The sequence below is a fragment of the Convolutriloba macropyga genome, chromosome 9, assembly GCF_964194025.1.
Source record: "Convolutriloba macropyga chromosome 9, txConMacr16.3, whole genome shotgun sequence".
NCBI classification, from domain to species: Eukaryota; Metazoa; Xenacoelomorpha; order Acoela; family Convolutidae; genus Convolutriloba; species Convolutriloba macropyga.
The window spans coordinates 28237498-28259721 of record NC_134476.1 but is presented as its reverse complement, the minus strand read 5'-3'; the positions used below and the strand labels follow the sequence as shown (position 1 = coordinate 28259721).

At 36.0% G+C, this 22224-nt stretch overlaps 2 protein-coding genes across 3 annotated transcripts in view; both read right to left on the bottom strand.

The window, feature by feature from the left end:
• Window positions 1–202: 202 nt before the first annotated feature.
• Window positions 203–7865, bottom strand: LOC142345302 (uncharacterized). Its single transcript, XM_075397286.1, has 2 exons — window positions 6982–7865; window positions 203–644 (listed from the first exon to the last, which is right to left on the bottom strand). Exons 1-2 carry the CDS (start codon window positions 7834–7836, stop codon window positions 501–503), a joined length of 999 nt encoding a protein of 332 aa, XP_075253401.1. The 5' UTR covers window positions 7837–7865; the 3' UTR covers window positions 203–500.
• A 7375-nt stretch (window positions 7866–15240) lies between these two features.
• Window positions 15241–22224, bottom strand: part of LOC142345707 (uncharacterized) — a 577332-nt gene continuing 570348 nt past the window's right edge. For both annotated transcript variants that reach the window (XM_075397963.1, XM_075397962.1), the window contains exons 5-8: window positions 22031–22221; window positions 16759–17175; window positions 16246–16415; window positions 15241–15817 (exon numbers count right to left, since the gene is read on the bottom strand). In XM_075397963.1, coding sequence (XP_075254078.1) covers window positions 15779–15817; window positions 16246–16415; window positions 16759–17175; window positions 22031–22221 — 817 coding nt within the window. In that variant the 3' untranslated portion in view covers window positions 15241–15778. The remainder of the gene's footprint in view (window positions 15818–16245; window positions 16416–16758; window positions 17176–22030; window positions 22222–22224) is intronic.

Here is a 22224-nt window from a genome sequence, read left to right as displayed (position 1 = left end):
CGTGTCAGCAAGAGTTCTTCCTCCTCCATGAGTTGAGACGTGAAAAATAGTCGTGTGTTGCCGGTGTCTCTAAAAATTATATGCTATTGTAAAATACCTGTACGTAACCAATTTGTCAATACACCGTTGAACTAGATCTTTAAAACAACGACAATTATGTCACTCCTCTCTAGATCCTAATATTTTGAAAAAAATCTGCGCGTTAAAAGCATGACGTTTATTCAGTAGGAATTTGTTACAAAAGGAAATGAATTCATAGTTACATTATCGCGATATCTACAGGGAACGATTTATTTACAATAGAAGGCAATCGTTAGATAACAGTTTGATATCAATTGCGAAAAGAACAAACTAGGGTTTTGAATCATACCATTTCATCAAGAATATCCAACATGAAAACCCTATTTTTCTTAGCTAAGTTTAGTTCATTGCAAGTTTTGTAATTTATTGCAAGCGCAATTCAGTTTTGTGCGCTCAGACGAATAATCAGTTTTGTGCATTTAGTTATCCGCGAATGTGGGGATGCCAGGAGCATATCGGTCTCCAAGCACCTGGTCCAATGGGATGGCATTGCTCAGCTCGTCCAGTTCCGCTTGGCTCAGATGCACGTCCAATGCACCACAATTGGCCTCCAAGTTCTTTATCTAAAGCAAACTTTGGATATGAAGTTGACGTTATGTTAAAGACGTCAGAAACTTGAGAAAACTAGAATAAGAATACTCGCCAGTACAATAAACTTTAAGTTTTACAAGTCAACTAAAACCATCAATTGAACAGCCATATTTGAAGAACTTCAAACACTTGGTACTGCCCAGCGATAGAAAAGATGGGCTAGCTCTGAGACGAAAGATCAAGCGCAAAAATAAATTCAGTAACATTTCTGAAAATAGAATAAATAGTCTCGAAATCATAACATTTCAAAAAGCAAACCTTCAGGCAAATAAGCCCATTACATTGAAACCAAACGCTGCCACAGGTTGATATTATCAAGACAAAAGGCAAAATACTTAGAAGCAAAATTGAAAAATTCATTTAGAATTGTGGAAAACAAATTGCGTTAGTCACTAAGACCAACAGCTGAATACCTAAATGTTCAATGAATAGCAAGGTAGCCGCCTTTCAATTTCAAGCAAGAAACAAAATAACAAAACTTTATTATTTTGTAAACAGAAGATGTCAAATTCACTGAACTGAAACTACCTTTTGGCTCAAGAAAAAATTTAAAACGTCGACAGATTGCCGGAGAATAGTCGCGATAGACGCTTGTAACCTTCCATGAACTGAAACAACTTAAGAAATAAGATAGACAGATTGACCACCAGTCCTTAGACCACAAGACTTTTTGGAGTGGATTTGGACTGCCATTTCTGAGACGTACGTTCTATAAGGAAAAAGACCCAAAACAGCTTTTTCGAAATTAACATTTGAAATCAAAAACTCAAGACTCTAATGCTCAAGAACAAGGGCATATACGTTTGGCAAGACTTAGATTCACACTGTTGATCTTTAACTAGTAAATTTGCAGAAAATTTAAAGTTCATTAAGTGATTTCAAGTCATTTTTTAGTGAGGTAAGTCACGCAATTGACCTAAAAGCAGAAAAAATGACGTCACGCCGCACACAAATTTTGACTGCAAAGCAGTAGAAGTCAATTTCAAGAAGTCAGGTCGCAAGAATCATCGATGGAGACGACGACCCAAAACAGCTTTTTCGAAATTAACATTTGAAATCAAAAACTCAAGACTCTAATGCTCAAGAATAAGGGCATATACGTTTGGCAAGACTTAGATTTACACTTTTGATCTTTAACTAGTAAATTTTCAGAAAATTTTGAAGTTCATTAAGTGATTTCAAGTCATTTTTTAGTGAGATAAGTCACGCAATTGACCTAAAAGCAGAAAAAATGACGTCACGCCGCACACAAATTTTGACTGCAAAGCAGTAGAAGTCAATTTCAAGAAGTCAGGTCGCAAGAATCATCGATGGAGACGACGAACTAAAAAACATAGCAGTACAAGTCCTGAAATACAATTCCAAGAATTTTTATTAATTTATGACCTGACAATCCTTTACTTTGCTTTAAAAGGCAAATGAGAGCAGTTAGTAAGGAAACTAAGCAGTAAAACAACACAAAAACAACAAAAACAAGCAAGACTAAAAATTCAACTTTTATTTTTTGAAAGACAGCTTCAGCATCAAAACAACTGCCATAAACTCAAAATGCCAATTATATTCCTTTATTTCTCCTATTTCTCATTAGCAACTTGTAATTAAATTTCGAGGACACCTCTCACTAATAAAACTAAATAATAAGACAAAAATAATCAAAAATTGTAAGAAAACTTGCTGAAACTTTTTGAAAACAATTAGTAAAAAAATGACAAAACGCAACAGCTACAGAAAGAAAAAAAAACATCAATTAATTCAGTCCTCAATGGGCACCATTGGGACCTGTTAAAATTGAGATTAAGTGAAAAGGCAGTAATAATTACAAAAAATACTAGCAAAACTAAAAAAAATCACTAAGATTTTTAAAAAAACGAACCAGAGTATAAGTCACAAAAAGCAATAGCTGAGAACTGAAATGACGTGCTTTTAATGAAGCCTTTTTAGCAGCCAATGAGACCTGTCAATAATGAGACTAAAAGTTAAGACGACAAAATTCAAAAGAAAAACTCGCGAATATAAAAAGTTCGATAATAATTATTGAAAACAATTAGTGTCAAAGTCATAGAAAGCACAAGCTCTGATCAAAAAAGAATAAATCATTCAACTTAACCCCTATTAGGAGCATCAAACACCTGTCCCCAATTAGATTAAATGATAACCCATCAAGAAGTACAATACATACTTGTGGAACTCAAAAATTCACTCAAAATTCTTGAGAAAAAGTAGTGTCAAAGTCATAAAAACCACTAGCTGTTAACTCGAGCGATTAATTAGGTTCTTTTATGCATCATTAGCAACCAATCAGACCTGTAATTGATGATACCAAGTGGTATAAGACAACAAACATTTTAAAAAAAGGAGGCAAGACCTAAAACTTTTTGTCAACAAATAGTGGCAAAGTCATAATAAGCTTTAGCTACTCCTCAATGAATTAAAGCAAAGGCAAATCGGCACAATTAGAACATATATGTACCTTCTTAAAAGCACTGAAGGAGAGGAAACTCTGAAAACAAAGTCAAATTGATGCACCTGAAAAAAAATTATCTCAAAAACCGCCAAATTGTTCAAACACCATTTTCTCACTCCACTTTCAAGGTATTTTGAAAAAGTCACGCCTCAAACCTACTCGATTTTTCGCTCCCTTTACTATTTCATTGTGACTAAAATCACCACTCTAATTTGACTGCTCACTGACGTGAAAAAGCCGAAAAGAGCGTGAACACATATTTAAAAAAAAGACAGCGCACCAATACAATTCAAACTCTTTGAACTGTAAAAAACCACGATGTACCCAATAATAACCGCTATCGCTTCGCGGCTATTAAATAACATAGCAGGTAGATTGCCAGATAATAGCCGCAATAGCTTTGTAGATCTCCAGTCTCAAAAAAAAAACAGTAAAAAGACAGACCAAAAAAATTCGTCTTTTCAATCAAGGCCGATATGTTATATTTTGATTTGAAATCTGTATAAGTTTTTGCTGCCTCTATTAGCTGCTCTAAAATAAGCTTCACTTAGAGTGACACACACCCATTTGACCTTATCTCTTTGAATTAAAGTAAATAAAACTCAATTTCAAAGTGAGGAAGTCAATTTTGAGAGTGAGGTAAGTCAAGTGTGAACAAAAATTTAATCAAGCGAATGAACAAAAAACTCGCTCCACTAAGAGCCACAAATGACGTCACACAAGCACTTCAGCTGAAATTGCATGAACGAATGAACAAAAAGCAGATTTGAAGTGATTGTGACGTCATATGGTCGTAACAAAAATCGCGACGAAATAAAAAAACATAGCAGGACAAGTCCTGACGTACAATTCAAAGAATTTTCCTTGACTAAACAGAAAAACTAGACCTTGAACGGACTATGAGTGGACTGAGAAAACCATTTTTAAAAAAATCAGAACAAAAAGTTAAGAAATAAACAGAAAATGAATGTCAAAATGCCGCATGTGAACAAAAAAATCACTAGCGAGAAATGAAAATTTAATTCAAACAAAAAACTAGGCCTAGAATGAGCTGTGAATGGATTGGGAAAACCATTTAGAAAAAAATCCGATCCAAAAAATCGAAAAAAACAGTAAAAATCAGAGTGAAATTGCCGCATGTGAACAAAAAACCACTACCGAGAAACCGAATTTTTGTTCAAACACCGTTTTCTCACTCTACTTTAAAATTAGAGCGAAAAAATTCACGCCGCAAAACCACTCGCTTTTTCGCTCCATTTCCTGTTTCGGCGTGACCAAAATCACTACTCTAATTTGACTTCAAAAATCATGAAAATGGGTGAACAGATCTTAAAAAACATAGCCGGAAGAATTCCGGAAACGACTCGAAGAGGAAATCCATTTAAATGCCATTCAACTACTCATCAGACAAAACGTGCCTCCACTAATTTAGGATTATCTTGAAACAAAACCATAAAACAAAAAAGTTCAGAAAATCAAGCCTATTAGATTATGATGAAAAATCTCATCAAAATTTGTCGTCAATCGAGACCCCGAAATAACCATCTCTGTCAAAATTACATCAACACAACTAGCACCTACTAAAACCACTCATGAGAAGTTTTAAAAATACTTGATGCAAGGTCATGAAAAAAATAAGCTCTTCCAAACAACTTTGACTAAAAAACTGGAAAAAGTTAATAAATTTTTTAAGAATACACAAGCACAAAAACCCAAAGACAAATTCTTTTCAGCCAATAGGGTATCCAGATGATCGCAAAACAATAAGCTAGTCACAATACGCTAAGAAATGTATCTAAAGAACAGATAAAAAAAGGAAAAATTGCAAAAAAAAATTAAGAAAAATAGTTCCAATTTTCACTATTTTTCGTCATATTTCTCAACAAAAAATTGCTTCATATCCACAAAACTGCAACTATTTATTAACTAAAAATTTCTCAATTAATAGGGGTCTTTTCAATACCCATTTGAGGCAGTAAAACAAAACAAAAGTCAAAAAATCGCAAAAATTAGCCCAAAAATCAGCAAAATACATGAAAAACATCCGAATTAGCATAAAATTCATATAAATTTCCAGAAACCTGCAAACCGCTACCAACACCAGCCTAAAAATAAAAAAAATCATAACCAAACCTCTTAACCAAAAAAAATGGAAAAAACCGCTTGAAAATGCCGCACGTGAACAAAAAAATTCGCTCGCTTAGAGAAAATTTTTTCACACATCAATTTTTCGCTCTCTCAAAAACAGCGGTATGAACAAAAACCACTCTTTTTTCTTTCCGCTCTTCACTTTTATTCAGCACCAAAATCACTCCTAATTTTTTCACGCGTTTCATTTCCCGCTTCAAAAATCACTCCAATAAAATTGATTAAAAAAGGACTTCTCCAATACTCCTCTTCGAGTCGTAAAAAAAGACAGCGCCACAATACAATTCAAATTCTTTGAATTGTAAAAACCAAGAGAAGGCCAATAATAGCCCCAGCTATCGCTGTGCGGCTATTAATAAACAACTAATAGCTCTAAGGACTAAAGGGGCTCAATTCTATTTGTAGCCTGCTATAGCCCTATAACTGTGAGTGGGGGGGGGGGGGGTGTAATAGCGTGGCTACCATATTTAGCGAATTTACCATATTTCAAAAGATGCAAGATTAAGAGTAAAAAGATGAACACAGTTTTGGTTCGCTTTTCATTTAGCTTCTAGTAATAAACCGCCACCTGAGTCCAGCTGCTTCAAACTCTGAACGAGGGAACAATTTTGGGCACGCAAAACTCAGAAGTCAAACATGAAAACTACTCAAAAAGTTACACGGTCGAGCAAAAATTTGCATAACAGAGAATTGTCACGACAATAGTTGCTTCAAACTTCCGTTCGAGAGCAATTAAAAATCAAAAATAGCAAAATAATTAAAATTCATTAACATTTTAAGGAGACAAGTGGTCTCAAACTTAAGAACACAAACAATTCGCTATGCAGAATTTCAAGTAATAACGTGTTCACAAGATCACAAGTTTGTTTCTTAGAGCAGGAAACTTCCTCTATTCACAGGTCCCTTTGTAACCAGTTCACTGTTTGTCTCTTTATTGGACGGTTTCAACTCCTAGTATCGGGAAGGTAATTAAGCTCTCGATAGTTCCAGTGGTTGTCCAATCTCGACTTGAACTGCTAACTGTCTCTGACGAGATAACTTCAGTTTGAAAGTTATTCAACTCTTTAACGACACGTTCAATCACATTAAGAAAGAAACAAGCAACAATAAATGCGGTCAACACCGCAAAATTCACTAACTTCATAAAATAGGTTTTAAAGTCATAAATGACTATCTATCCGTTAAAACGGCCAATTAATTCCACCTACTGATAATCGGATCTATTCTGATTCGCCCCCCCCCCCAATGTTATTTATGAGTCCCAGATTTATGCTCACTAAGCTGGGGGGCCGAAACAGAATAGATCCTGATAATCTTATGGAAAGACAAAACATCCTAAACAGCAAACAAGAGCAAAAATGCAAAAGGCAGTTTATTGCAATCTAAGAGGTCAACTCCTTTTCGCATTGAATTTTCACCTGCACCTATTTTCAGCTGCAGCGTTCCCTATGTTACTTCAGCGTCTTTAGACAAATTGCACTTTCACCCTCGTGCTCTGCCAGTTTACCGTTTCTCTTGAATTTACCCATCCGATGTTAATAAAACAGATCTTGACAAAAAACAGCTCCGCTACAATCCATATATTTGTAAAAATTTAGCTCAGGTATTGCAATTAAAATAATAAAAGTATACAACATTCTATAGTTTAGAATCAACCAAATTCACTTCCGTGACGGTCGATTTATGTTGCAACAAACCTTAGCGGTTCCGGGAATAGGAACTACATCGTCGCCCTGCGCCAATACCCAAGCCAATGCCAAATTAGCGGTCGAGCATCCTTTCTTGGCCGCTAGTTCCTCAACTTTTTCCACGAGTTTCAGATTATGATCCAAAGCATTCTCTCCACATCTTGGATACATTTTAAGTCGCCAGTCATTTTCACCCAGATCCTCTCGCTTCTTAATGGCTCCAGTCAGAAACCCTCTTCCAAGTGGAGAATACGCCACAATTCCAATTCCCAGCTCTCGACAAGTGGGAATAACTTCCGCTTCCACATCTCTGGCCCACAGAGACCATTCGAGTTGAACCGCAGAAACCGGGAAAACTGCGTGAGCTCGTCTGATGGTGTTCGCCGACGCCTCGCTCAGTCCAACACCTTTGATACGACCTTCATCAACCAGCTTTTTCATTTCCTTCATGGTCTCCTCAATAGCAGTGGTTGTATCAATCCGGTGCAGGTAGAATATGTCAATATATGGAGTTTGAAGACGCTCCAGACATTGCATGCATGTCTCTCGGATGAATGTTGGCTCTCCGTTGATTCTGAATCCAGTCCTAAAATCGAAGCCAGTTTTGGTCGCAATGCAAAGTTTGCCGCGTTCTTCAAGGGTCAGGCCAGCAATAGCCCGCCCAATCAGCTTCTCATTGTGGCCATTTCCGTAGACAATGGCGGTATCAATATGTGTGATTCCAAGGTCTAAAGCCCGTTTGAGGACGGAAACTCCCACTTCATCCGTATATCCCTCTGGAGTAGAATAGATGTTCGGAGACAAAGACATTGCCCCATATCCCAATTTAGAACTGCTGATTCCACCGAGAGTAACAGACTTCATTCTTGCACAGCTCAAAGGCCAATAGCTAATATGAAACAGAAGCCAAACCATAATATAGGCTTTTCAAGACTACAATATACATTTTAGCAATATACACAATATACACATGCATAAAAACGCTTCACTTCCTTGAATCTTACCATACAAGGACTATGCTACACATCCTCATCAACACGACCGAGGGTACAGCAACCATATAGCTAAAATACCGACAACTTTATTGGCATGACCTTAGCACATTGATAGCAACAGCTAGATAATGACCTAGAAAAAAAGGCCAAAGCAACCATAAAACGGAGCGTCATTCAAAAAGAACCAAACTCGCCTTGAGATTTCTACCAGCGTGAGAAAAGGTAAAACAAAAAACTGGCCCCTGATTACGAACAAAAAACAGTCCGAATTGTTCCAAATATTTGACTTGCCATTTGATTCTCGGCAACAACTACTGAACACGATGACCCAAGTAAACCAACTCAAAACTTCGAAAACATATCTTGTAGATTGTCGGCCAATGAGCCTCACTGACTGATGTTCAATTTGAAACAGATTTTAAAAAGCTAGAGATTGACAGTCTAATATTTCTAGGGGTCAGAAAGTGTTCTAAGTTAATCCGCGGTTTCTAGATCATCTAAAACAGCTGAAGTTAGCCCATACATAGAAGGTCGATGAACATAAAACCAAATATCAATCAGCATTCAATCTACTTAATTTAATAAATTAAAGCAACAAGGAGGCTCGGTAATGTGCGTACGCACATAAGGTTCTGACCCCGCTCATCCATATTTCTGAGTTAATTGGCTACCAAATGATGAAGCGTTAGAAAACCTTCAACAACATACATATCATTCAATAAACAACCAATGGAATACAATAATGCCACCCTAGAGGGCCGATGATCGTTGTTGATAATAGGACTACTAGAAACGACAATAATAAATATCAAACAACAAACACTATTTACGACCAAAACTCGATGGCTATAATAAATAAAATCATAAAGGTCAAACTCGCATCAGATATAACCTAAACGAAACAATTCAACCTATACTTTGTTAAAAAAGATATGAGACTTGTTTTTAATCAGACTGGTTAACAGGTCGACAAAAAGAGCAAAGCGTAGCTAAATTCAAAAATAGGTTTCCATTTTTGAAAACAATTAATTTTACCGTTATTAATGTCATTAGATAACAAATGAAATCCCTAAAATACTCTTTTATATCTCCATGGGAAGCAATTGAGACATGTCATTATCCAAATTTTAATTGCACAAAATTTCAAAGCTAATGGAACCTACGATCATTGTTGTAAATCAAAAAAAAAACAAAAATCCTATAAAATGTACAAATATAAAAAAAATCTCAAATATTTTATGAAATCTCGCAGTAACAGTAGTAACAAAGCCGAGAAACAAATATTTGAAACTAATACCGTTATAGAGATCAAATTGTAGTTCACTGGAAACGGGTTGTGACCTGTGTTTACAGAGACAGAGCTACAAATTGACCGAGAAACTATTTAAAAGAATGACGAAACTCAAAAACCCAAATAAGTTTCTAAAAAACCAATATTTTCAAAACTCATTACAGACTTAAGATTTCAAAAAACAGCAATGAATTAAGTTGCAATACCTCAGGAAATCAATTGGGCCTGTTAATAATTAGATTAAGTCACGACCCCACAAAATAACAAAAATATAAAGTCAAAACTTCAAACAATTTTACGAGATCACACTATTCAAGGCACTATAAATATAAAATTACAACTGCAAGAACTTTAAATTGTCACTTTTATTTTCATTTTAACATTTAACAATAAATAGCCTTATTTATAGAATGACTACAAAGAGATGTCAACAAAAAGAAACCCAAAAATTTAACAGTATAGAAATCTCGAAAACTTTTTGTGAAATCAATGGTCGAAGCAATTGGTCACAACGTATAACCCGGCGCAAAAAACTTATGAATCAACAAAAGTAATTGAGAAATCTAATTTGAGAGATCGAGTTACATGGTTACGTAAATGAAAGCAAAAACAATACATTTAACAAAAATTTTCTTTTTTCAATTTTAAAGTCATTAAAACAAACAGCTATAAAGTAAACTCTTTAACTAGGTTGAGTTATACGTCCTGGAGAAGCAATTGAGAGATTTTGTTATCAGGTATATAGCGTATATAGCGTACAACAACAACAAAAAAAAACAGGCCAAAAAAAAATCCATTAAAATTTAGCGAGATAACTGTGTCTCAGTCCAAAAAGCATAAACTGTATAACCAAACTATCAACATATCCAGATACGCTTTTCTTCCAACGCTGTGCATTTTTCCTACTATGCTTTCCTACATTTGGACTGGTCAAAAATATGATAATTTGACAAGAAAACAAAATGAACTCACAAAATATGCAATTAAATGCTAAAAAATAAAGAATACGCGTAGTATAAAAAAAGAGACCATTCGTTGAACATAGAACCATTACGAACTCTAATTTGTAACCCACTTAATCCATTTATAACTCCTAAGAAATAAATAGATTTCTGACTGGGGACATTAAGTCATTTAACTACAAAAAAAGATAAATGAAAGCAAAATTCAAGAAAAACAAAAAAATTTGGTCGAAAACAATTGGTCAGAGCCACAAAAACCATGAGCTTATTCTGAAACTGTATTATAGTCTCGCTGGGCTTCGTTTTTTGTGAATAGTATCTATAACATTCATAGAGCCCTGAATTGAATTTCTTGTAAGAAAAAAGAAGTTTACATAAAAAAAAACCTTTCCATAGAGGAAATATTTTAAAGTCGCGCACCATTAAAATCTGAAAGAAATTTTCTCGTGAGCATCCATGGCGAGATTAAGATCAGCCCCGTTGCTACTGCGCGTCTAACCAAAAACTCATTTTTTCGAAGGCTTGCGAAATAGATCAATTTTTTAAACAAAATTTTTCAGGTTGTCAAAAATAAAAATGCAATTTGTATAATTATCGGGTTTTAATTTGCAAAAACTGGCGAAATATTAATTCAAGACTCTCAAAGCCAGCGGGTGTAAAAGTATCTCGTCTGTCAGCTTAAAAAGATCATGGCCGCAGTTTTAAGGTATCTAATTCCAGCAAATTAAAAATAAGTGGGCTAAAAAAGCAAATTTGGTCCCGAAAATCGAACATTGAAAAAATTAGCAAAAATTCTAGCCAAAAAACTCAGATTGAAGAATTCAGCAACCCCCCTCTATCTCTAAAGATAAATTCAATAACACTACAGCAAAAAATTTGAACAAATTTTAGCAAAATGGACGAAAATTAAGTCAAAAATACCGAAAATGTGAATAAAAACAAATGAATTACGTCAAATATTCACAAAACTTTAAACCTCGATAACTCCCTATAAAAAGCGAAAAACGAAAAATCTTTTTAATTCCATATTATAAGCTGGACGGGCTTTTTAATGATACCACTCACAACTCTACGATGATTATATCGATCGACCAAAATTGTCTGAACAAAAAAAAACCCGTTGAGTATATAGTTCCTCCCCCACTGAAGTGGGTCGGAACAATAAGTCAAAGCCAAGTTTTTATCCGTTTTCATGACCTGGCGCCTTTTCAATTATCTTTTTTACTGCTCTACGTAATTCATCGATAAAACGAATTTAGAATCCGTTCTGCTGAATCAATGAGTGAGATAGGTCAAGGGCAAGCCTGAAAATTTTTCCTTGTATAATACGAGAAATAAATCAAAGCAAGCTTTTTCTAAAAGTAATATCTGAAAAAATTTGGGATCTTTTGTTTTTTACCCCCAGCGTCGTGGTTGCGCATATTGTTACGCACGTGCCATATTATCACTTAATTATTTTCTATGTAGTGACACATGCTCTGTAACTAGAAGATTATAACTTCCTGGGGGGTGCATAACGTCCCGTGTTTTTTTCTGTTTCCAAAATTGATTGGCCAAACAACACCAGACATAGAATGCCTGGTAAAGTACGTTGTAGGTTATTATGATGCGAACTCGAAACAGTGAAAAGTGAAGCCAAAATGCCACAATTAAGAATTTTACGCCTTCGGACTACTTCATTTTTTTGCTTCCTTAATCTCCTATGGTGACCCAAATCCTCTTAAAATTGATTCCTCGTTGAATTCGAGTAACAATTTCAAAAAAGCACAAATCAAGTAAAAACCATGCCTGCTTCCTAACCAAGGATGGCGTTGAAATAGTTTTCATTGCGCGTGCCAGAAAATTACAATTTTTTAACTATCAAAATATTGCTGCGTCACAACCCAAAAACTAACGTCACGCGAACGGCTCTCAAACGTGAGGGGGTGGGGTGACTCAGGGGCTCAAAATTTCAAGACCAAGAACCGCCCCCTCACATCCTGAAATTGGGTATAGGTGAATCGCATACTTAGAGGCTAGTAAGGCGTAAGACTCTGAGAGCTGCTCGACCACTTAATGCCCCCCGAGCGCTGCAAGTCTATCCGGTTCTTGAGGACGAAAATTTAAATGGGTCAGACCAAAAATTGCATATAAACATAAAGAGCAAATAAACATTTTGAGAAGAGAAACTCCACTCTTAAAAACTTAACAAAACTGCTCAATCTAACAAAACAACCTTTTCTTTACCGACGCTAGCAAAAAATATAGACCATTACATGAATTACTCAAAAAAACCACCTAAAATACCACGAATACCAATTGGTGGAAATTAAAACCTTAAAAACCATTAAATACGATCAATAATGAGTAACCAAATAACACAGATAGATATTAAATATACGCGACTAATAAAAAAAATCTTCATCCCTTTTATACCACCTTCAATTTCACTTTCGACACTAAAAACCGTAAAAACTTTGTTTTTAAGGTTTTTAGTGTTTGTTTTTATTAATACGGCCTTTTTGGGCACTCTTGCTTCCCTAATCCACTCTTTCAAACTGACCTGCTTAAAACTTGCGAGAAACTAATTCAAGATTCTAAAAGATTATTAACAGAAGACAATTTTGCAAACAACGAATTAAAAAAACAACCAAATAACGTCGGGCAACTTGCTCTCAAGCAACCGGTGAGCAGTTACCTTCAGCAGTAGCCAGCATGGGCTGAGGGCTGCTAGCATTGGGTGAGAGTGATCGGTCTGGGGGTCTCAGGGGGTGAAGCGTGCGGGGCTAGGGATGGAATGAGACGCAGGGGGACGGGGTTGAGAGGGTCAGTGGTTCAGGTATGATGGGTGGGGGGGGGGGGGGGGGTAATTTGAGGCGTGAGGGCGAGGGTGACTTGAGGGGGATCACACTTCAAGATTAAGAACCGCCCTTTAGACCTTTAATTTAAGTCTCCTCAAAAAGTTTCGGTGAATCGCATACCCAGAGACTAGTAAGGGAGGGTGGGCTAGACTGGTATGTAAATGAGGCAGGACGAGGAGGCGGGTGGTGGGCGAGGCTTGAGTTAGGGGTTGAGTGGGTGATATTCTTAAGATTTGAAAACTGCCGCATTTCTTTTTAAGTTGAAATGGCAGCTTTTTATTAATTCAAGCAAGTTTTATTAATAGACGAGAACTAAAGATATTAAAATAAATATAGGAGTTCCATAGAAAAACCAATATCCAAGTAAACATAACCGACTAACGTCGGGCGAATTGCTCTCAAACGACCGGCGAGCGTTTGCCTTCATCAGTAGCTAGCCACGGTTTAGTGAGGCTAGCTTTAGCTTAATTGAAGGGGCGTGAGGTGAGCGCAGCGGGGGTTGTACCGGGGGCTTTTTGTGGAAGCGGAATCAGTGGAGGGGAATTCAACGGCGTAAGGGCGGTTTCTGTCTGCAAGGGGCCCTTGCGGCCTGAACGCTGTGCAGGGGTGGGGACTGGGGGGTGAGAGGAGGCTGATGGGGGGTCAACTTCTAAGAACTGTCCTTCACACCATAAGTATAAGTCTCCAAAATATAAGTATAAGTTTCTGTGGAACGCATACTTGAAGACTAGTGAGCTGAAAGGCTCTAAGAGCACTTAATGCCCGCTGGGCGCCACCTGTTTATCCCGTTTTTGATGACGAAAAGTCAAATGGGTCAGACTAAAAATCGGTCAAGCGAAAAATCGCATAAAAAGACCGACAGGACAAAAATAATTGCTACAAACTTCGTTTGAGAGCAATTAATAACTATAATATTCATTTGAGAGCGATCAAAAACAAAATGCTGATTGAAAATACAGTGACTTTCCGATTATAGTCCGTCCCAAAGACGCAAAAAAAATTAAGTCCATGTTTTTGTTTAATTTCAAAAAAGAAAGCTAGTAACTCGTAACCTTATAATATGAAATTTTGACTTTTACCCGAAAAGCGGCAGAAATGAGGGAAAATCTAGTAAAATAAAAAAAATCAAAACTAAAATTTCGGGAACGCTGTTTGATAGCGTACTTAAGATTAGAGAAAAAACTGGAAAATATGGCATTCATATATTTGGTATTTTGAAGTATGACTCCACAACGGTATTTACCAGACGAATTGCTACCTAACGACGAGCTAGATTCGATTTGAGACATCTAGAATGAAGTTAAAGCCTGCTTCAACGAGAGCCATAAATTTTTACTGTCTTCAGATGTCATTAGAGCACAATACTGATTTGAACTGGAGAGTGGAACAAATATTGGTACCTTTCTGAGTTCACTTTTAGGATTTAATTGCCACTAATTGTTTTCAGTTGTTTAAAACTACGAAGGGAAAATTTACGTCACAAGAAACTCCAACCAACATCGCAAAATCGAATCTGCGAGTAAAACCAATTCTACAGAAAAATTTATTAAGACTAGCAGCATTAAACTCATTGCTACAATATATCCATTGTTATGCAGCAATTAACTACTAAACATCAATTTCTAGAGGTTGACAAATCTTTAACGTCGAGTCAATCGCTCTCAGTCCACTGAAGAGTTATTGGCTTCCTCTGCGACTTGACTTGGCTTCGTCTGGGTCTTAGGGAGATTAGCTTACGCTTGACAGAGAAGGCTCAAAGGAACAGAAAAGGGACCATTGGGGGCTTGAGGGAAGCTCAAAGAGTACTACAAATCAACTCAATACCCTAATGCTTAGAGCTTTACCAGAGTATACCGTTTCTAAGGAGAAGTCAGAGCCTTCAGGCGGAAAAAACGATTAAATGAAAACCGCATAAAAGTCATGCATGACCCAAAAACTGCCACAAAGTTATTTGCAAGCAATTGATGACCTCAAAATTTTTACATATTCTTAGAAGACTTCGTCTTTAAAATTGAGATACAATTTCCTCAGCTAATTCCAATGCGCAGCTGCCAAGCAGAGAACTTCCGTTGCTTTTTTCAAGAAACGGTTCCAGTTATCACAATTCGACCATTTTACCCTGACATTTCAGGCTGTCTGATCACAGCCTTCAACTAGAATCATATCTCCAGATTAAAAGATTGCGGAACAAGATTTGAATTTTCTCAACTGTTTCAGAGAATCACGTGGAAATCTCAAGTTCCGATTAATTTAACTTACCTTGAACAAGTACTTTCAGGTTTCAACAGTTAAAGTCGCCCAATCTCAAGCAAATAGATCAGTATATCTCACTTGTGACTACACTTGTAGCTATCAATAGCCAAAAGTAACTCAAGAATAAATTAACGAGATTTCAAATCTACTAACTTCAAACTTTCCCCGAACTTTCAACTTGAAGAGACTGAAATTTTTAATGTGAATTTTATATTTAACACCAATAACTTAGGAAAGTTTGAACAAATTAATTGCACCTGTTTGATAGAGCACACGGTGTCTTTAGTGGTAATTTTCAACTCATCAGCTTCAGTATACTTTCAGTGAGAAAAACAAAAACAAATCGCATCAAAGTTTCATTTCAATCAATACAATCAAGCTGATGAAGAGACGAGATCTTTTCTTTTTACTGTCAGTTGACATTCCATCCACTGGTTAACTGTCCATTTGACCGTTTATGAGGATCTACTTTTTCTGGCTGAACTCCCACAGCTGTTTTGTCACCTAGAGAATCAGAATTAAAACATTAATCAATAAAAGCATATTAGTGCTGCTTACAAAGGCTTCTATAAGCCAAAAGTTTGGACTGGGGGAGAAGAAACATATCGCGAAAGTCAGCTAAACTTGACTATTGTAACAAAGTTCTCTTTGCCATTAATTAATAACGTTTCTTAATTTCAGAGAATATCAACTGTCTATCTTGAACGAACAAAGCCATTCAAGACCACAAGGTCATAAAACTCCTTGTAACCCCTTTACAAAAGCAAAATTTTCAACTCCAAGCAATAAAATTGCTTTCAGTAACCAGCCGACAAAAATAATAAGCTCCTCAACATGGCAAAACGCTTGAGACATTGATATTAGTCGCTGAATCCGTGCTACAACGTCGCACTTGATAACAATGCATAAACGCAGCTCTCATCAACTCATACCTTCTTGTCAGTGACACGAAATCGGTTCGTAATGAAGTTATTGAACTTCTCTTCAGTCTTGGGCATTGGAGTCTTGCTAGCAGACATGAACTCCTTGATAGAATCCAAGTCCCATGCGTCAGAACTGGCAGCGCCCTCAGATGCTCGCTTCTTTTTGTCCTTCTTCTCTTCTGAAATCACAAACAGTTGATTAAAGATCAAGAAGATCAGTGGTTCAGCAATAGATCCTTATATGCATATTTGAATTGTACTGCAAATTGGTAGCGTACTTCTTTCTGAAACTCGCTTACCCTACACTGTGTTAAGACCTTTGCTCAAATTAGAGTGGGTATTGTGTACGAAAAAGGATAACACGTTTAACTTACACGTAAAATCAATATAGCAACATCGGAAGGTATGGCGATGCTCACTTTGGATCCTACACTTATTGATACGGACAGTCTTTCACCTTGTCTATAAAGTATCCAATAGAAATTGTCGATATAACGGAGCGATAAATTTTCCTACACTTACTCTTGGACCCCGGAGTTGCTGCTGTTGATTCGGCGGCATTTACAGCTTTGGTGTTTTCTTTGATCTCAGGAGCAGCAGTCGTGGCCTGTTCCGATTTCCTAGCCTCAAATTTGGCCTTTTTCTTGTCCTTCTTTGACAGTTTGGGTTCAGGAGACGGCTCTGGTGCGACTACTGGTTTCTGTGGTTCCTCTTTTGCTTCCTTGTTTTCTTTGTTCTTCTTATTTTTCTTCTTGCCAGAGCCTGGAGCAGCTGCAACAGGTGCGACATTCTTGGCTTTTGATTTCTCTTTAGCGGCTTCAATTGTCTTTTCCCGTTTAGCAGCTTCTTTTTGGAAGTATTCTTCATCGTCCGATTCGTCATCTGAGCCTGCTTCATCTCCATTAACAGCCGGTTTTTCATTTTCTTCATCCTCTTCGTCTTAAACATCAAACTTAATGTTTTTATTTTTGAGCTAGAGTTCACTTCAATTGAAAAACGGTTGAATTGTCAGGCCAGTTCATTATCAATATCATATAGTTTAGTTTGAATCTACGCAATTTGACCATTTCGAAAACCCACAACTAAAATTTTGAAAACTTTGCTGAAGAATGAGTTTTTCTAGATTTTATGAGAACAATAGCAGCCTCACTATCGCTTCGCAGTTATTTTAAAATCTTATGACGCTGCTAAAAAAATACATTTAAGAACAAACTCTTTAAAACTGAAGAAAATTCAGCCCATAGAAACAATTTAACTTTCAATTACGAAATGAAACGTTAGACACTCTGGAGAATGATCAAAGAAATTTATCACTTAAATCCAAATTGAAAGAATTCGAATTGAATCCGAATTGAAAGAATCCGAATTGAAAGAATTCAATTTCATTTTCTGAAGCATAACCGACTAAAGTCGGGCGAAACACTCTCGAACGACTGACGAGCGGTTGGCTTCGTCTGTGGCTAGCTAAGATTTAAGGACGCTAGCTTTTGATCCAGGGGGTGTGGGGTGAGCGCGGCCGGGGGGCACGGGGAGAGCGAACGAGGCTGGGGGTTGAGGCGCTGGGTTACGGCAGGAACCATATGCAGTAGTGCAGATGCGGCAAGAAATGGGGGGTCAAACTCTAAGAACCTCCTTTTTCACAAGAAATTTATGTCTACAAAAACAACTTTAGTGAATCGCATAATTAGTGTCTGGTAGGCCGAAAGGATCTAAGAGAAAGCCCTCCTGGCGTTAACAGTTGATCCTGTTTCTGACGAAGTCAAAAGGGTCAGACGAAAAATCGGTCAAGCGAAAAACCACATAAAAAAGACTAATATAATTGCTAAAAACTTCGTTTGGGAGCAATTAAAAACTTCTTTTCAAAAAACTTTATGATAAAACGCAAAAATCAAACCCTATGTTCAGAGAAACGGTCTTCTCTGATAATTTGATAACACGAAAAGTCCTTTCAAACCTATAAACATTGGAATAATGACGCGGAGCGTGAACGTAAACATCTTTCACCCAAACAGACATTTGTTCACTATGTAAATTTTCCTCTTTGTTCCGACCCCACTTGTTTGAGGAACTATATACTCAAATGGGTTTTTTTCAGTCAATTTTGGCCGATCGATATATTCATCGTAGAGAAATGTGAGTGGTATCATTCAAAAGCTCGCCCAGCGTAAAATTCAAAATTAAAAAGATTTTTTCGAATTTCGTATTTTTCGAGGAGTTATCGACACTTAAGGTTTTCTGTCAACATGTGATATTTTCTCCACTTTTAGCATGATTTTGTTCAATTTAGCGCAATTTTTGTTCAAATTAAGGCTTTTCTATAAATAAATTTTTACAAAATTACATTTCATGCTAAAAAAGAAACAATTTTGTGTTACCAGTACATCGATAAAAACGCTAGTTCTGGTCTCGTGAGGAAGTTAACTATAAAAACTCGGATTCAATTTGAGAGCTGTTTTTTTCGAAAATTTTTCCTATTTATTATTGTTTTTTTAGTCACTTAGAGACTTGTCATTTTCATAACGAGGTTCCATTAATGACAATCTTCATTTACAGTCAGATGATACCCAATGAAAGAAAAATCGTTCTTAAGGCATCGCTCATGTCTTTTTTGTCTTCGACTCTGATTTTTCGAAAATTTGAATGAAATTTTGATTTTCTTTTTGGGAATTTACTTAATTTTGGCAATCCTATTGCACAGAGTTGCCAACTAAAAATTCAATTGCCTTTCTTATATGCAATAAGTAAACCTATATAGCGCTTTGAGGGGACAGCTAAAGGCTGTCAAGACTTGAAAATTTTCAAAAATTTTTTTTTCGATTAACCGATATTAAATTAATTTCCATGAACAGTAAGTCAGTCTCAATAATGACAGGAACCCCATCTATTTTAGTGCAACCAAAATTAATCTGGTAAGCGGTTTCATCTGCCAACTGTTGGTTTTATGACTTCGATAACACGAGTTTTCGTAATTTCAAAAAAAAAATTATTTCTATTCTTTTGTAGTTTTGTTTCCTTTTGAAATCTTATATTATTATCTCCGTATTGGCAGTTCCCATTGACTTAAAATGGACGTCCAAAAGATCACAGATAAACTTCAGAGAAAAACTTATGGTTTAAATGGCTTCGACACTTTCTTCTCAAATTTCTAATGCATTTTTTGGTTTTTGCCTGTGTTTGTTGTTGTTTTCAAAATCATAGAACTTTTTGTGGTGTCTTATTGATAACACGTTGATGACAAGCATCAATGTCTTCCTATCAGGGCATACAGTAAGGTATTTTTTTTACGTCCGTTGAAAGCTCTTGAATTTAATGGCTGTTAAATCTTAAATTAATTTTCGTGAACTGTAACTCAATCTCAGAAATGACAGGATCTCCATACTTTCCATTGCAACTGAAATGAATCTAGCTAGTAATTTTATCTTCTAACTATTCGTTTTACGAATTCGACGCCTTGAGTTTTCATAATTTAAAAAAATCGGATTTTTTTAAATTTTCGTTTTTTTTTTGAAATCTTATCTCGTTATCCCAATATTGATAGTTTCCATTGGCTTATAGAAGAAGTCCAATGGACCATAGACCAAGTTTTCAGAGAAACTCTTATGGTTTAAATGGCTTCGACACTTTCTTCTCGCACTTTTCTACTGAATTTCGGTTTTTGCATTTATTTGTTAATGTTTTCATAATCATAAGACTTATTGTGATGTTCTTTTGATTACTTATAATTGACAAACATCCTCTTCTTCTCATTGAGGCATAACTTAGCTCATTTTTAACTTCCGTTGAACGCTATTGAATTTAACGTCGTTGATATAACGGGTTTTCTAAAAAAATTTCATGGGTTTTTTTATATTTGTTTATCCTTGTTGATTTTTTGAAGTCATTTTGTTAAAAAAAGAAGACCCCCATTGCTGCTAAAAATTTATATGGGATTAGAAAAATTTTAATCAAAAAATTTTTTTTATTGGCTTGACACTTTTCTCGCTCCCAATTTTTTTTGAATTTGCTATTTTTGCCATTTAATTCTTCATGTAGTCGTAAAACGCTGACTGGTCTCATAGGCTTCTAACTGAGGATTGAATGAATGATGTTGCTCAATGTACTCAATTTTTAGCGAATAGTATTAAAGTGTACGATATTGATCGTTCTCACACATTTTTTATACTTTTCAGTTATTGTTCTTTTCGTCAGCTTGTAATTTATTCTCATCATTGAGAGGTTCCATCCAATCTCTTGTAATTCAAAAAGTATTTTTTCATTGATTTCATGTCGTAACCCATGTTTTTTTTGTTGGACAATATGCGTTTTCATAAAATTTTGTGAGCGGTCAATATTTGTGTTTCTTTTTCTTTTTGTTTTGTTTTACTTGTTTTTGCTTATTTTCGTGCTTGTTTTTTTTCTCGTAACCTTTTTTTTTGGCAGATCTTGTGAGCGCTTTAATGAGGCATGGTATTATGCAACTCAATTATTAGTTCGGTTTTGAAAACGATTTTTTAAAACTCAAACATCTATTTTTAATTATCTCATAATTAGGTTGACAATTAAGTCAAAAATGTAGATGATCTCGGGTCGGAACATCACGTGCGAACGCACATTAACGAGCATTCTTAATTGCTTTTAGGTCACAACGCCATCAGAACAAATGTTACTTGAGGTTAAACCCAAAACATAGCTGGCAGAATGCCAGAAAATAGCTGCAATAGATTCGTAGCTCGGCAGTCTTAAAAAAAGTAAAAAAGACTCACCAAAAGAAATCGTATTTTCATTGAAGGCTGATCTGTTATATTTTGATTAAAAATCTGTATAAGTTATTGCTGCCTCTATTAGCTGATCTCAAATAACCTTCATTTTGAGTAATACACACCCATTTGACCTTAACTCTTTGAATTAAAGTAAATAAAAGTCAATTTCAAAGTGAGGAAGTCATTTTTGAGAGTGAGGTAAGTCAAGCGTGAACAAAAATTTAATCACGCGAATGAACAAAACATACCCGGCAGATTGCCAGAAAATAGCCGCCGTTGATTCCAATAAGCATGATTGGGATTGAAAGAATAGAAGATATTGAAAAAAAAAGATTTTTGTACAAAAACATTTTTTAAGTCCGATTTATTTTGATGGCATTTCGTAGTTGAACATAACGTACTTCTGTTTCTTAGAGAGAGGCTACAGGGGCTACTATCAATACAAGCATTAGAGATGGTAACTAAGACTTATAGGAACGACGTTCAAATAGCGGGCATCTAAAACTGGGCTTTATGGGTTTATCCCGTTTCTACTTCTGACTTCAATTTTTTATACTGACTCTGTTCATTTTGAATTGCTTTGCTGAGCAACTGATGTTCAAAATCACTTTTAGCAGAATGAGAGAAGAGAGAAACTAGCCTATAGAAGTCAAAAAGATATCACGCAAAATGTTGAAAAAGCGGCAAAATGAGGTAAAGCGAAACATTTTTTTATTCGACGAAGTAAAAAAAAAAGGAGCGCTATAATAGCCGGCTGAGAAAATGAGGGCGGCTATTAAAAAACTGGCTCCACTAAAGTGAAAAATGACGTCACACATGCAATTCAGTTGAAATTGCATGAACGAATGAACAGAAAGTGGCTGTGACGTCATATGGTCGTAACAAAAATCATGACGAAATAAAAAAAAAACCAAGAGAAGGCCAATAATAGCCCCAGCTATCGCTGTGCGGCTATTAAAAAAACCCATACTCAGCTTCGAGTCTTGAAATGTTAAAGTTATGATGGTTACGTCTAAGTCATCAAGCTCCTAACAAGGACCAGAAGAGGCATTTACCATCATCTTCATCGTCGTCTTCCGGCATTTCTTCATCTTCATCGTCATCATCGTCATCGCCACCGTCCAGATCTAGCTTGGCTTTGAGTTTCTTCATTTCCGCCATTTCCTCTTCATCGTCCATGTCATCATCGTCCTCTTCTTCGTCGTCATCTTCTGCATCTAACTTCATGTCTTTACCCAATTGTGGCCTA